General features: G+C 43.1%; 1 protein-coding gene across 1 annotated transcript; it reads right to left on the reverse strand.

The window, feature by feature from the left end:
* Window positions 1–614: 614 nt before the first annotated feature.
* apobb.1 (apolipoprotein Bb, tandem duplicate 1) lies at window positions 615–15,634 on the reverse strand. Its single transcript, XM_089021379.1, has 28 exons — window positions 15,565–15,634; window positions 14,480–14,512; window positions 14,286–14,398; window positions 13,999–14,144; window positions 13,767–13,914; window positions 13,521–13,673; window positions 13,276–13,400; window positions 13,093–13,178; window positions 12,567–13,011; window positions 12,366–12,480; window positions 12,108–12,254; window positions 11,809–12,020; window positions 11,520–11,715; window positions 11,263–11,439; window positions 10,977–11,180; window positions 10,723–10,890; window positions 10,431–10,636; window positions 10,162–10,344; window positions 9,932–10,062; window positions 9,633–9,843; window positions 9,377–9,549; window positions 9,105–9,265; window positions 8,922–9,031; window positions 8,473–8,846; window positions 2,375–8,389; window positions 2,167–2,278; window positions 1,891–2,077; window positions 615–1,799 (listed from the first exon to the last, which is right to left on the reverse strand). The coding sequence occupies exons 1-28, from the start codon at window positions 15,617–15,619 to the stop codon at window positions 810–812; spliced, it is 11,376 nt and encodes a 3,791-aa protein (XP_088877505.1). The 5' UTR covers window positions 15,620–15,634; the 3' UTR covers window positions 615–809.
* Window positions 15,635–15,836: the final 202 nt, after the last annotated feature.

The raw sequence follows: 15,836 nt of genomic DNA on the forward strand, positions 1-15,836 counted from the left end.
GAAATAATTGTTCGGCGAGTTCATCACTGCATCTTCTAATTGTTTCTTTATTTCATTTTAGTGTTGTGTTACATCACCATTGCCAACATTTCATACCAGTGATGACTAAGCCTGTGGGTGAGCGAGTATTTTTTGCGACAAGCCAAAACCGACTCAACCTGTCAATCCATACGGTGTTGACTCACCTCTCCCATATTTAGAAAAGCCAGTAAAGGCTGTTTGAGCAGGATTGTGAGAGTATTGCGCTCAAGATAACCTCATCAGACACGTTATTTTGAGGCATTGAAACTGGTGGAAAGAATATGCTTTTGCAACCCATCAACCACAACGTCATAAATTGAAAATCATGATTTTCAATCTGGGTCATAACAATCGGCATCACTTTTCTCCCATTTATGGCATGGCCCCCTTGAATATATAAATAAATAAGCAATTATCATTTAGCCTTGTTTGGGCTGGGTTCGTGTTGCTCTCCTCAAAGTTGGTTAGCGGCGTGTAAAAGCTATTTCAATGCCGTCAGGCCATGAAAATCCAGTGAAAAATCCAATAAGTCTATGTTTTATCGGAGGAGTCATATAAATAGGCATTGCAGACAAAACATAAAACTTGGATGGTTCACTTTCAAACACTTTATTGACAAATGTTATTTATCCCGTGAGTAAGGAAAAGGTTACATGCACAACAGATTAAACAAGATCATTTAAAACTGTTATACCTATTGTCATAAATATGGCTAAGCAATCTAAGTGGCAATACTCCTTCCAAAGAGGGGGGAGTGTGTCATGCTAATTCAGACCTCAGTTTGTTCCTCATTGTTGAAATGCAAAGGGGAGGTCAATTTCAAGCCTTCCATTTGTGAGTTTCACCCGTGCCTCTGGCGAAGCTTCTGTCAGAAACCCAGAAAGAGTTGCATTGACCTGATCAACTCCCTTGATCAACATGTCAATTATGGAACCATATGCATTGTTGAGCTGCTCCATATCAAGCGAAGAGATCTTGTCAACCAGAACCTTCATGAGTGTCAGGATATTGCGGTAGATGTCATTGATTCGGAGGAACGCTTCATCTAAATAGTCAGATTTGATCGAGTCAACAAACTGCTGAGTTTTACCAACGATATCTGTCACGGTCTCACTAATTATCAGCAGCGCTGTGTCAAGACTCTCTATATTCTTCACAAAGGCCACTAGTCCATTCATAATGTCTCGCACGTATGATTTCACGTTTTCAAAGATCTGACCAACGGTAACCAAATCACCAATTGGTGTGGAGACTTCCATGGTGCTGATTTTCTCCACAAATGAGTTATAGTAGATCTCCATAGACTGATACATAATTTTGATATTTTTGTCCAGAGTCGTGACAATACTGTTGGTCATTTTCTTCAGGACCTCAGGAAGGGTGGTCATCTCCTCAGACCCCGGCAGTTGGAACTTTGTCTCCTTCAAGAGCGTAACTATAGCATCCAAGACAAGCTGGAGGTTCTTCTGGGATTGGAGAATGGTGTTTCTGAAGAAGATTGACAGCTGGCTCATCTGGACATCGTAGTTTATGGCAGCGTTATAGACATCACTCATGCGGGTAACGACAACATTCTTCAACGTGTCCAGGTTGCTTGTGATCTGATACTTGCGAAGAAACTCCATGAAAGCAGAGACGATCGAAGGGACACGCAGTTTTAGTTCAGAGAGCATGATTTTGGGTGCTTCTGTGTTGTAGATGATGTGGAGGTTCATCCCATTTGTGTTCTTGGAAGAGGATTTTATGACGAAGATATCGACATCAGCCTCTGGAGCAGACTGTCAAAAAAGGACCCCCCAAAAATTACCCTTAAGCAACACTGAGCATAAAGCTATTCCATTTGCAAAAGCGTCAGGCTACTAAACTCACAGGATAACGACCGTAGACTCTTGCGCTCAATTGGGATGGGACTTTTCCATTCATCTGCAAGCCCAGGAAGCCAATAGATGGAACAGATAGCGAGGCACTAAGAACATCTCTGCGAGCAGCATAGCGAAGGTTGACATCAGTGAAAGTTGGGCTGGTGATGTCCACGTTGAGAGTCTGGCGAGGAACACTGAAAAAGGAGGTTCCATTTTAAATTGAACTCTGGTCCTGTGACTGAAGGACAAAGAGGTACAGGATGCAGGGAAGAGATAATCTTACCTTGTGCTTTGGTCCATGACATGGTTGGCATCCATGTTGAGGTCGGCATGTTTCAGGACAAGTTTGTTAATCACGTTCAAAGCGGCATTCTCAAAATTTACCGTTGAAGAAGCTGTTGGTAAAAAAGGGTTTCGTGTCATTTAGTACTCGACAATATTGCAGTAGAATACATGTAATTATACTAAAGGAGTAAGTATCGTTAACTCACCATCCATGTCATAATCCAAGATGACGAAAGTGGAGGTGGCAGAGGATTTCAGTGTGCCTTTGAAAACTGGACCGTTTCCCTCCAAGAGCGCATCAAAATTTGAGGTGTACAGTGGGCTGATGAACTTGCCATTCGTGGAGACCTTCTGTTTGGCGACCGTTACATCAACCACTGTTTTGTCCGAGATGCTGAAATCCCCCAGGGTGCTTGGTTGTGACAGATTAATTTCAATATCAGCAGTCAAGGAAGACACTGGTGCAATATCAACGGTCGCTTGGACAAAATGATTCCCGTTGGTGTTGAAAGTGAACAGGTTGAGCTCATTGTTACTGGAATGCTTTAGCGTGGCGTACACACGACTCAGGGAGGCTTGCAAAGACACACTGTCACTTAAATCAAAGTTGATCACTTTTGAGGAGCCGCGGTTCAACTTGACATCAGCAATGAACTTGGAGGTGGAGCGCAGGCCGTTATTCAAGAAGAAGTTAACGTTACTATCTAGGACACCAAGGACAATATAGTCATCAAACACTTTGCCATCGACGTTTGCCTTCGTGAATGTCTCAATGGAAATGTCTTCACTGGTTCTTTCCAACTTCAGGCTCCATTCGTTGTTTGCTTTTCCAACAGCCTTGACCACAGGAATGTTGTAATCGCCCTTAATATTCACAGTGGAGTGAGCTTTGGTTTTGGATTTGGTGTCACCAATCAGACGCTGGTTCAATTCCAATGTCAGTATAGGCAGAGAAATTCGTGCAGCAGAGGCCACGGAGGTAGCGGCTTGCAGAGTCTCAGTACTCACACTGAAGGTGCTGTCGTGGGTACCTTCAACGTGCCGATTTTCTAGGGACAAGGAATTGGCCAGCTTGATTCCTCTTTTGCTGGTCAGGCTGGCGGTGCCATCAAGTTTGGCTTTCAAGCCCTCAAACACAGAGGTCGTTGTCGCTCCCAGACGGAATACAAGATCATCTGCTGTATAAAGTCCAGTGTTGACATTCACACTGATGACAGAAGACTTGAAGGACAACTCTGTAATCAGGTCACCCACAGGGAGGATCTCGATCATGCTCATGATCACTGCAATGGGAGCAGTCTGCCTTTTCTGATAAACAATCTTGGCATCCATATCGACGTTCTGCTTTGTCGAAATCATCAGGTTTTTTAGTCCCATGAGTTCATAAAAATTCACGTCCGTTATTGCCGGTGTGCGCATGTCGACAAAGGGGATTTGGATGACTGGAATGCTGACGGGGTTGTTGAGGAAGTCGAGGTTGACATTACCATCCATCGCGAGATAGGCACCAGCCTCATTTCTGTTGTTCTTCGCAGTGAAGTTGTAAGTCATTACAGCCTGATGAAGACGAGCGGTGTAAATTGTGTTCAGCATCTGGTTGCTGGGTGTCAGAGTGGCGGAATAATCATTGCGCCAGTCAATCTTAGTAGGTGCTCCAAAGATTGTAACCCTGCTATTGAATTTGTTTTGGAAGTCCACAAACAACTTGTCGGCAGAAGCAACAATGTTAATCCCATTGGAAAGGATTCCCCTGACCACTCCAGTCAATTCTGTGTCATGGTTTGCTTTAAGATCGGCCATCATAGTGTTGAAGTTGACATTTCCAGAGGCGGAAACCACACTGCTCTTCATGATTGGCGCCTTCATATTACTGAGGAAATTAAACTTGTAGATGTAAGGGCTAACCTCAGCTGTTACTTGCTGTTTCAGTGTCAATGTTTTTAAGTCTGTGTTCCCGGAGAAGGTCAGTGTCACAAGGTTTGGACTGAGTGACAAATACAAAGTGCTGTTGTGGTTTCTCTCCTGAGGGACAGACTTGCCGACATTGTCAACAGTCAAAGTCAGGGTGTAACCGTCTTGACGGAGGATTGCTTTCTGGTTCATGGTGGCATTACTTTTGACACCGACGAGTGACATTTCGACAACATGTTTGTAGTTTGTCTCGAGAGAAGCAGCCATTCCCTCCTCCATTGCAATGAAAATGTGGTTCGTGACATCAGCGTTGTAAATTGGAGTATTCACTTTCACCATAGTCTTTGCTTGGGCCTGGCCGGAAAGACCATAGAGAGATAGAGAGGCTAGGTGATCAACGACAAGTGCAAGATGGTTGATGTTGAGGGTCTCTGCGAGCACAACACGGCTCATTTTAGGGAGAGCAATCTGAGCAGTTGAGTCGACTTTGTAATTCAGGATTTCAAAGCTGGGAGAGGTGCCTTGAGAAGTGATCATGGCTTTGAATTGGGGTGTCATGATTTTTTCTGTGGCGTTTTGGAGCTCGGCAGTTGTCTTGACAGTGTAGATGGGAGTATTAAACCGGATCTCGGCAGAGAGTTTGCCAAAGCAAGGGACGATGATATCACTTGGGATCGTTGGAAGTCCAATTTCAGGAACAGAAAGAGACTTAACCAGCTTCTCGACAGGGAAGTGTGGGAGTGTGGGCAAGGAGATCTCAGGAAGGGTAATTTCTGAGAGGTTTATCTCAGGCATGGAAGGTAAGAAGTTCATCTTGAGGTCTCCAAAGATAGCATTAACGTCAATCATGTTCAAGTCATAACTCAAGATAAAATCAATAACTTGGAGGATTCTCTGCTTGATGTCATCAAAGGAAATGGTTGTGGCTTTTACAGTATGGAAGCCAAGGATGGTAAACTCAGGGATATCCAGCTGCGTGGGGATTTCAACCTGCTGAAGTTTATCCATGTTGAACTTAATGGAGGGAGCCACAAGGTCAGTGAGCGGAACAGTGAAGGATGGAATAGTCACCTCATATTTCTTCAGTTCGCTTGTCAGCGCATCGCAGATTTTCTGAATCTCACCAATGATCTTTTGTTCAGGGAACACTGACCTGATTTCATCAATCACACTTTGGCAAGTTTGAGTGGCAAACACCAGCACTTTCTTGTAGTAATTCCTCATGATCTGGAGGCATGAGGCAAGCTCAGCTCTGAAGTCAATATTTTTAACTTCTTTTTTGATTTCCTCAAAGAATCTCCTGATATCCCCCAATATAGCCTGGTCCATCAGTTCCTTTACAGATGTAAGAATTTCTGCAACTCTGATTTCCCTCAGACGATCTGTAAAGCTTTTAGCAGAAGTCAAGACAACATTGGCAAAATCCTTTGCTGCTTCGAGTTTCTTGGGAATTTCGAGAGCCCTAATTAGGTCATTGACGTAAGTTGTGCAGCCTTCAGCAATTTTATTAACCTTTTCCACAAATTCCTTGTAATTCAGTGATGTCACCTTCTGCAGGATAGATTCAACGAAGGACTTCAGGTCTTGAATCATTTCCCTAACTTTGGTCGATTTCATGTATTCAATGAAGGCCTGGAAGAATTGCTGGCATTTTTCAGGAATGTTGGCATCCCTAACCATTCTGGAAACAGCGTTGAGGGTTTCCTCAATCCTAAACTGTTTGATGACCTCCACCAGTTTTTCAAAGATGACTTGGATCTTTTTGTCAGCTTCAAACTTTACAATGAACTCACTTATCTTGGAAGACAACGCATTGATTTTATCATAGACTTTGTGATCTTGGATCAGTTCCTGTATATACTCCGTTATCTCATTGAATAGCTTGGTTGGGATCTGACTTGTTATAGCCTTGATGGAACCGCTAAGGTCAATATCTTTCATGATCTCTTTCAGTTCAGCAACAACGTCGGCAAGATCAAAATTCTCAACGGACTGCTTCATGATATTCAGGCAATCCTTCAGATGATGCACAATTTGATATTCCTTTTCAATATTATGCAGGAATTCCACACTCGTGCCTCTCAGTTTTTCCAAGTCGATCTGCTGGATCATCGTCTTCACTGTCTCGATAAGATACACAACCATTCCCTTAATGTCATATTTTTCATTCATGGTATTTACCAGTTCCTGGATCTGTGATGCCACGGTTTCCATCAGGTTGCTATCAACAATCATCATCTCCATCATGGCAAAATAGTGTTGAATGTAAAAAGTGACCTCGGTGATCATTTTCCCAAAGTGAACCCTAAGGTTTCTGAAAGCAGCATCAACATCCTCCATAGAAATTTGATATTTGGGGGTAAGCTCACTTACATACTCCTTCAACTGAATGACTTTGGCTTCAATGTTAAATTGGGCAACAAACTCACTTACACGCTGAGGAAGTGCTTCAAGTTTTTCTCCGATTCGCTCATTCTTGATGTAGTCTCTAACAATTTCTGCAACGCCGACAAGAGCATCCTTGATACCTTCCAAGAAGACAGGCACATTTTCCAGCAGTGGGAACTGAATGATGTGACAGTTTGTATTCTTGTCATACTTGAGGAAGCCTGAGACACCAAATTCCTGGTTGTCTGCGGATTCTGCGTTGATGAGATTTGTGAGGATGTTAGAGGAAATGCTCACGCCAGCTCCTTCGGCGGTGTTGTAAACGCTCATATCTTGATTAAAGGTGTGTTTGTTGATTTTCGACTTCAGACTAACAAAGGCCTTCTGCTCATTCGGAGAAAGAGCGGCGTCCATCTTATTGTCCAATGTGGTCTCGAGGGAAAGTCCGTTGTCCAGCATCTGGCTCACTGAAGCTCGGCATTCATGTGAGGTTGCAAAAGCCAAGGGTTGCGCTCGCAGGAGGAACTTGCCATAGAGCTGTGCACTGTGCTTTCCATACAACATCAGGTCTCCATCAGCATTGAAGATGGCATCGAGGTTGAAGTCGAAAGGAACAATGCTCGAGCGGATGTTGTGGTCAAAGCGCAGAAGCTGCGAGTTAAAGCGGGCGTCATTGGTGAACTTGGCAGCAAGACCGATAATCTCAAGATCTGAAGTGTGACTCATGTAGGTTCCAAAAAGATTTCCAATTGTGCTGCACTTTGCATTGGCAGTCATGTCAGCATAGTTAATCTGATAGCTGTGCTTGATCTCTGACTTATCATAGGTTGTTTTCAGGTTTCCGGTCAGGTCCATTTTGTATCCGCCGGCCTGCAACTGGGCATCGTGAATGATGTTGGCGGCGAGAAGCTTCAGGTTGTTGTTGACCTTGGCAGATGCAGTGTAGGGTGCCAGGTCAATGGCAACATCGTGGCTATAAGAGGCATACTCATTGGCCTGGGCTTTCGCCTTCGAGTTTAAGGTAAGCCTGGAAAGTGTTAGCGTCAGATCATTGCCATTATCAAATTTGATGTCAAACAATGTAGCCTTGTTATTGAAGGACAGAGTTGCCTTTGTGGTGTCCAGCCCAGCATTAAAGGTGTTTTCCAGAGACAGTGGGCTCTGAAGCTTGTTTTTCCCACTTGTGACCAAACCGTTCTTGTCCAATCTCAGGGTGGCTGTGTGCATGGCAGTGTTCTTCAGAAGCTGAATGTTGGCATCACTTTTTACAATCAGCCCATTGACATCAAGAGAGGACGTTAGCAGTGAGTAGATCACATTTTCTCTGTGGTCTGCATTCGTTTCCACTCTCAGCGCAATTTTGCCTGCTCCGGCAGAAGCTTCAGCTTTGTTGTGGATTTTCATACCAAGAGCACGAGCGGTTGAATGGCACTTCAGTGATGCTTTGCTGTTTGCGAAAGAAAGCTCAGCGGAATGTGTCAAGGTGTCTTCAAACGCATTGGTGCTCGAAACAACCAAAAGCTCACCATCCACAAAGCTTGCTGTGATTCTGTTTTTAGCCTGAACAATTGTTGATTCAAATTCAAGCAAAGAATCAAACTTTGCATTTGGTTTGAATGGAACAGCATAGAAAGTCTGATTTGAAACAGTGTTGGCAGAGAAGGGTCCGACCTTGAACATTCCCTTGAAGCTGCTGTCAACAGAGATTTTCTCAGCGTTGATTCCAGTCAGAGAGTTGTGATCGATGTCAACATTGAGGCTAAATGGGCTTGTGGCTTCAATCTTGCTATGGGAGTGAATGTTAATTTTGTCAGTGATGGTTGCATCCTCAACAAAACTGACACTGGCTTCAAGAAACTTGTGGGACAAAGAGCCTTTCATCTGGGATTTTAGTGAATCTTTGGTGGCCAACAGTCCAGAACCTACACAAACGAACAAACGAAACAAAAATGAAATTCAGAATCATTACAGCCTTGTTTAATACTTTGAGAGTTAAAAATAATACCTTCGATCTTGAATGAGAGGATTTCAAATGGAGACGTTCCTTTAACATCAAACTTGGCAGAGTAACTTGGAGCTTCCATAACATCCTTGCCGGCTGCAATTGAGGTCTCAAAGTCGTAGAGGTTGCTCTTCATCTGTGTTGAAACTTCAGCTTTGCCAAAAAGAGGAATCGTAAAAGTGAGCCTCTCAGGGACAAAAACCTCTGGGATCGGAATCTCCATGGAGACTATCTCCAGTCCAAACTCTGGGAGAGACAGCTGGGGTGTTGTAATAGCCGGCGGGAAGTTGAGCTCCTTTGTTGATTTTCCCCCAAGAGGGACTGGGATGGCAATGGTGAAGCGCTCTTTGTTGAAGTAGTACACAGCCTTTGTTTCACTGCAAAAAGTACAAAAGTTCAACTTAGAAATTATTTTAGAAAAACCCAATTATTGTGACTCATTTCAAACATACGTGTTCAGGAACAGTGTCTCTGGCATGGAAATTTCAGGCATATCTGGAACTCTGAAGTTATGAAGGTAAGGGATCTCAGCACCATACTTCTCCATGTAGTTGTTTGCCGCCTAAGAGACAGAGATCGAAGCTGTTACACTTCAACACGAAAATCCAATTTGCAAAAATAGTTGGATTTCATACCTCTCCAAACTTCTTAAAGATGTGAGAAACCTTCATGTCCGTCTGTCCCACCGGGGTGTCAAGAAGGTCTTGGATGTACTTCTCAAACAAATCCGTAAATGGCCCAAAGTTGACCTCAGTGTTCATGTCAGATTTGAACCCAACCTCAACCTTGCTGTCATCTAAATAATGGGGAAAAATCCAAACAGTTTCAGACGAGCTAAAGTATTACTCATTTTACTTGTTTTTGATCAGGCAGAAAGCAGAAGAGTGTCAGCTGAAAAAAATGTTACCATATTTCATTGCAATCTCCTGCTTAGACACAGCATCCATGGCCTTCACTTCACTCTTCAGATTCAATTCCAGTTCTTCCTCTCGCTTCATGTTCGCTGTGACTGAGGCATCAACGTTAATTGTGGGGATCCGAAGCTCAACTTGAAGCATACCCTTCTTCATCATCGCAAGACTGAAAGAAATACCAGCGAGTAAGAAGCTATTATATGTCACATGACGTATGTGTGTTCCTTCATGAGACACTTGATTTCTTACTTGGCTCGACCAACGAGAGAAAGCTGAACGATGTTTTTGTTAAGAAGATCCAAATAGATGGAATGGGTTCCTTTGCCTCTGGTGTTCCCATCAACAACACCCAGTCTCAATCCTGCTTCCAGATCATAGTCAGGAATCTGCATATCAGCTGTGACCATGTGCTTCCTTCTGTTGTATTTCATGATGGCTTTGGCCTCTGTGGGCTCCGCACCTGTTTTGGTCCAACCGAGTCAATAATGTCACGAAGATGAATTAGAATCCACGTCAAGTAGCGCGTTATCATCTTGAGTGCGATGTACCTTCAGCTCTCAGAACAAATTTCACAGAGTCAATCTTGTGCCTGCCATCGTCTCCCTCCTTCAGCAGCTCGTAGGCAAGGGTGGCAGTGTACTCAGTGACTTCACCTGTAGGATGGAGCTCCAGTGCAAATCTATTTCGTAAAATGCATAGAATCGTTTCATGAAATACTTTTTCTTTGGTAATCTATATTGAAAATAAATTGCGTTTTTTTTTTTTTAATTTATCTCACTTGCTGTCGCCAGAGATGGGGAAGTAAGGTGCTGTGTCTTGAGAGAAAGCATCCATGTACTGGAGAGTAGTGCAATATTTCATCCCAGCAAAGAAGGGAGTGCATTCTCTGGTATCGACTTTGTTTGTCGCCGTTGTGGGGATAGCCACAAACCTTAGGTCATGAACTGCCACCAGGGTATTTCTACATTTCAAACACATAGAAGAAGTTCAAATAAAGTATTTCACTTTGACATTGGCACACATACACCATTTTTGTGGGCAGCTTACGTCATTTTTACGAGATTGGTCGGGCTTTTTGGAGCAGGGATGGTCAGCTTGATGTTGTCACGTCCCATCGAGATCTTGGCCTGGAGGCCACTCTCGTGGAAGATGTTGGAGTGCATCTCTAATCCAGAGTTGAGATATTCAGGAATGTGCGAGCCAACGTGGGTTGTAAACTCAATGCCTGCAGAGGGCATGAATGCAACTTCACTCTGTCAGAGAAACACAAAAGATTTTAAATTGTGAAAACTTGACTTTCACATCATTTGGTACGGTTTAACAAATAGCAAATGATTACCTTGTCACGGGAAATCTTAAATCCAGCCTTAACACCAGGGGTGAAGGTTCCAGACAATGTAATTTTCAGAGGTACGCCAGTAACAGTTGGCAGGAAAAAGTCATTGTCCATGAAGATGTAGTGGGCGAAGATGGTGTTGTCGGCCTTTGTCATCAGTCCCTTCATGATCTGCGCAAATATAAATCAGATTTAGATCACAAACATGGTATCTATTTTGTAAACTATGCTCCTCCAGCCATATAGTCATTCATTACATCAGTAGGGAACATCTTGAACATGCTCTCAAACATTAAGGCAGCAGAGTAGGCCATTGTTTCCAATTCACTAGTCTTCAGATATCCCAGCTCGTTTCCAAACAATCTCAGATACATCATCGCCTCTGGAGACTTGGTGGTCTGTAGCTTTGTCATTAGCACTTTGAGATTATCTCCGACTTCTTTCATGAAGTTCTGAGAGACCTGAACACAGATGTTGAGATGAAGTATGACTCAATTGTTTGACACAAGCCAAGTGCAAATTTTTTATAGCAGACTCAACTACCTGTCTCTTCGTCTCAACATTCCTCAAACCAGGAAGGAAGCCTTGTACAATCTCTTTGACTGCATCCATGTTATCCGAGACAAAGTACATGGTCTTCATAGCAGTGTCGGGGAAGAATCCATTGTCACCAAACAAGGCCTCAACCGTTGGTTCAAATCCTTTACCCTCAATACCAATCTGTAATGGTCGTGCAAGACAAAATTATGTTTTTGAAATTTACCGTGACAGTTTGTATTCTGATCATTGTAAATATTTACCTCCATCATGTCAATGTCAAAGCCAAATGCCTTAAGAGTCATTTCCAGCATGGCTTCTTTGGGCAGGTAGCTGGTACCTTCAAAGATCATGTTTCCCTCAATAGATCCCATCCGGTAGTTACGAGAAAATTTGGTGGGGTTCATGATCGGTCCAATCTCATTGTCCTGGATTGCATCACGGATCTTTTGCCTGAGTCTTGACAGGAAAACAGAGAAACAATTTACATTTTGATGGTCTTAATTCCAGAGGAACCCTTTCAATGACAAAAACAGTCATGATTACACTTACTCTTCAGTTTGAGTCTCAGTTGAAGACAAAATGTTGGTCATGTGTGACACCACAAAACTCTTGAATTGGGTGTCTTTCTCAGTAGGCAGGGCAGTGGCCAAACGCGCCAACTCATTTGGCAGTGGGTTCTTCATCACCACAAGATATGCAGCAATTCTCTTTTGGAGTGGGTTGGCACTGTCCAAGAGGACCTGGACGAGAAGGTCTTTTCCCTGTGACAAAGTGATTGATCCAATTAGCAAATACTATCAAAAAGTATTCACACTGTCCTTTAAAATTTCGAAAGAAATGGCACTTGCCTCATCTGAGATGGGAGTCAGCCGGTAAACCTGGATGGCAGCTTGCTGCACTGCCAGGGAAGCAGCTGGCTGGTTCACACACCGGAGAACGGAAGATCTAAGTGCAGGACTAGCAGGCACAACAGCGGGAGCCATATTGCCAATAACCTAGAGCAACACAGACAAAAGATAGTTTTATCGTACGGGATAGAGAATAGGTGTTTAATTATATGCTATGTTTTCCTATAAGACTTAAAAATCCATTTGCTAATAATTCACCCTCAAAGTCAGGAAAGTGTTTTCTTCATCACCAGCGCAGTCACCCAAATGACCAGCCAGGAACTCGGCAACTGAGCGAATCTCAGGGATTAGCTTTCCTTCGGTTTTATAAAACCTGTCGATGAAGAAATATCGGTTTAGCCCTTTGGAATTATATTTGAGAGTCAATGATATACCCCAAATAAAGTTAACAAAGCTCACCTCTTGACTACATTGCTCAGGGCATACATGATGGGCTTGCTGGGCTTGTACTTGACCATTTCGAGCATGTCATTTATCAGCAGGGCAGAAGGATTAGAAACAAGTCCCAATGCAAAAACTGTGGCGTCAACTTCAATTGCCGTGGTTTGGAAGCCCCGGAGGATCTGCATGATGGCACTGCTGCATTCCGGAGTTCCGCACTGGGCCAAAACTTGGTAGGTCAGGACGCGGGACATAACGAGAGCCTCTGGAATGGCCCCGCTCAGAGTTTCAATCTTCATTCCGCGGACCATGGTGACCAACTGACGAAAGATGTGTGCCCTCTTCTCGCCCTCAGTCTCAGGCAGGTTGACCAGTTCACTCATTAGATCCAGATAAAGTTCTTTATCCTGCAAGTATGTATGGTGAGCAACGGTGTCCATATGAAGACCCTGGACATTATCACCTGCGACAGAGCGGCAGCATCATGGTCAACAGTGGTTTGAAGATGGGAATTAAAACATCTCAGGAAACAATGTGTATATACCATGATCAAAGACTCTATCATTGGAAGTAGAAACGTGCACCAGAGTCAGTTCTTGCTTTCCGACATTCGCAACACCATATTTGCCTCTGAAATTGCAAAGTATTGTTTTAGGATCTGAAGTCAGGCAGAAAATATGCTATTTTCCTGAAATGGAATAGGGATGGGGGGCTTCTTGAGACTTACTTGCGGGAGAATGGGATCAGGGTGTGCTTCTCTGTGCAGGATCCAGAGGTCATGTGTTTCTTGTCGTTGTCAAACTTGTAGTTGCAGGTGTGTGAGCTTCTGATGAGTTTGGAAAGGGGGTATTGCTGAAAATAAAAAATGAAGTTAGAATTAAGAAGTTGACATTGTGCTTCGTTCAAATTGAAATTTTCTCGCCCTAAACTCTCGTTCCATTTCCTGCATGCGTATATATATTTTTGTCTTACCATGCCAGAGATGAGTGCCAAAGGGCTGGTATAATCTCTTGTTGGGACAAATCTGTCACATGTGGAGAGGTCCCTTTCCAGGCTGATGTCAGTTGCAATGTCTTCCCTAGCGTTGATGGTGTAGGAGGTCTTGCACATACCGTGAATAGTTGGCTAAAATGCAAGCGGAACAAATTGATCTCATACTTGTTTTAAAATAGAAGGCACAGTGAGAGAATATTGCTTTTTGGGGATTGCCAAAAGTACCATATTTGTATTCTTGTCCTCTTCCATAAGAGGCACGACCAGTGCTGAGATGATACCCCTCTTGATGTTCAGGGCGGTTGTTGTCTCGCCTTCCTCAGGGTACAGTTTCACATCGTAGGCACCCTCAATTACAACCTTGAGAGGATATCTACAAGATTGAGAAAATATGATAAGAGCCTTGTCTTCGGACAACCCCAATATTGGCTAAAATGTTACAAAATATATGGTGTACCTTTCCATTTCATCCGCAAAGGCATTTGAGCCTGGGGCAGCATTGAATGTGGGGTTGCCTTCTGAGTCAGAGCCAACCACTTCACTCAGGACACAGCCGGTTGTGCGCACGATGAAACTGCATGTCTGCGGAACTTCGATTTCAACCTGCGACACAAGACCCGCGTCGAAATCATAATCATAGCTTAACCTGCGCCATGTTTCAACTTATTCAAGATGACTCATTGCAAATGTAATATCAGAAATATTTATAAATATATATCAGAAAAGAAACTGGACTGCTCCTACTTTGCATGTTGCCCTTGGTCCATTCTTGACTGACGAGACTCCGTCGATGGCATTCAGAGATTCCGCTACGTATTGGTATTCGTACTTGTGCAGGGTCTTGTACCGTTTGGCAACTTGAGGAGAAAATAAAATCAACTTAGTAAGATACTCATTGCTATTGTGTGATAAATTAGTCAGTAATCGTGGCAACTTACGCAGACACGTTGGCTGATCTCCATCTTGCGCAACTTTGAACAAGAAAGACAATAATTGTTTAGTGACGTTAAGATCTATTTATGTGGCTGTAACACAAGTTTTTGCTTAGTTTTACTCTGAGGAACCAGTTTCCAAAAGTGCTGATGATGACTTGTTACAAGACTTTGTAACATCTCTTTTGTCTACAGATAAGGGTGTCCAAACAAGACAGTAAAGTACAAAGATAGGTGGAGTAGTAATCACGATCCGGAGTGCAGAGTGAAAAACAGACACCAGGGGTTTAGTGCGGGGACAAAGGCATGTTGACAGATAGGGTCACCATAACCCCCCCCCCCCCCCCCCCCCCAAAAAAAAAAAAAAAAATTTTTTTAGCAGACCTTTCCTCCATGAATTTTGTTGTGTTAGGGTATAAATATCATGAATGTTGGAAAAGGAATGGATGAAAAAGGTTTTTTTGCTGATGGACCACTCTTGTACAACAGAGTTTACACAGACGTTGGCAAAGGAATATTCTGTCAAATTATTATTATTTTGTATAGAATTAAAAATCACAGTCTGTTGCGGAGGATGGAAATTCATTGGTGTGGATTGCAAAAAAGCACGGGACCAAGTGTCGCGCCTTGTGGGACACCTTTGATCAATTGCAGGTAAGCCAAATCTATATGCTCATATAGAATTCAGCACATAGCAAGAATGAGCAGAATCACAATCAGAAAGCCTTTAATAGTCCCATAATGGGGAAATTTGATGGAGCTTCCTATAGGCTGACAAATCCCTGACTTGCACTTTTATATATAAACATTGAAAAGGAGATGTCTGATTTAAAAAAAATCTGGAAACAATCTGAAAATGTATTTTTTTTAATCAACAATGATAACGTTTCTCCTTTGTGAAATATCTAAATTTATGAACCAGATCCAGATGGTCACCTACAGACCCTTTAGCTTGAAGACGCTTCAAATATGCCTTAGCCAACATGGATTATATAAAAGTCACAACACCAAGCGTCATATTTATACCTAATTAATATAAAAATGAATTTAAAAAAGGATGACCAAAAACAACAAGAGTCAGAAATACTCACCAGCCAAGGCTGATGTGCTGAGGATCAGTAGAAGGCAGAGCTTGGAGTCCCTCATGATGGGCCCGGAAAGCTCTATCCCTTCCGACGTTTGGCGAGTACTCAGATGAGACTGAGTCGTCCGAATCCCGAGTGACTTTTATAAAGCAGTTACTGGGAGGAACGCTCAAAGTCCACTGTGACCTGCAGTGTGGAGGGACAAAGGCAAAAGGTTTGAAAAAGGGATACGTGTTGCTCAAAACAAAGGCTTACAACACAGATTTTTTTTCTGAAAT

Source organism: Hippocampus bargibanti, linkage group LG19 (assembly GCF_051943395.1).
Source record: "Hippocampus bargibanti isolate YZ-2025 linkage group LG19, ASM5194339v1, whole genome shotgun sequence".
NCBI lineage: Eukaryota > Metazoa > Chordata > Actinopteri > Syngnathiformes > Syngnathidae > Hippocampus > Hippocampus bargibanti.

Bases quoted from the DNA above. Each gene is read 5' to 3' on its own strand.
- apobb.1 (XM_089021379.1), bottom strand. From the start codon at position 15,619: ATGAGGGACTCCAAGCTCTGCCTTCTACTGATCCTCAGCACATCAGCC. The intron at 12,255-12,365 runs GTGAATTATTAG...GTGTTGCTCTAG, and splicing joins ACACTTTCCTGACTTTGAGG to GTTATTGGCAATATGGCTCC. The intron at 2,078-2,166 runs GTAAGATTATCT...CTCCTTTTTCAG, and splicing joins GTCATGGACCAAAGCACAAG to TGTTCCTCGCCAGACTCTCA.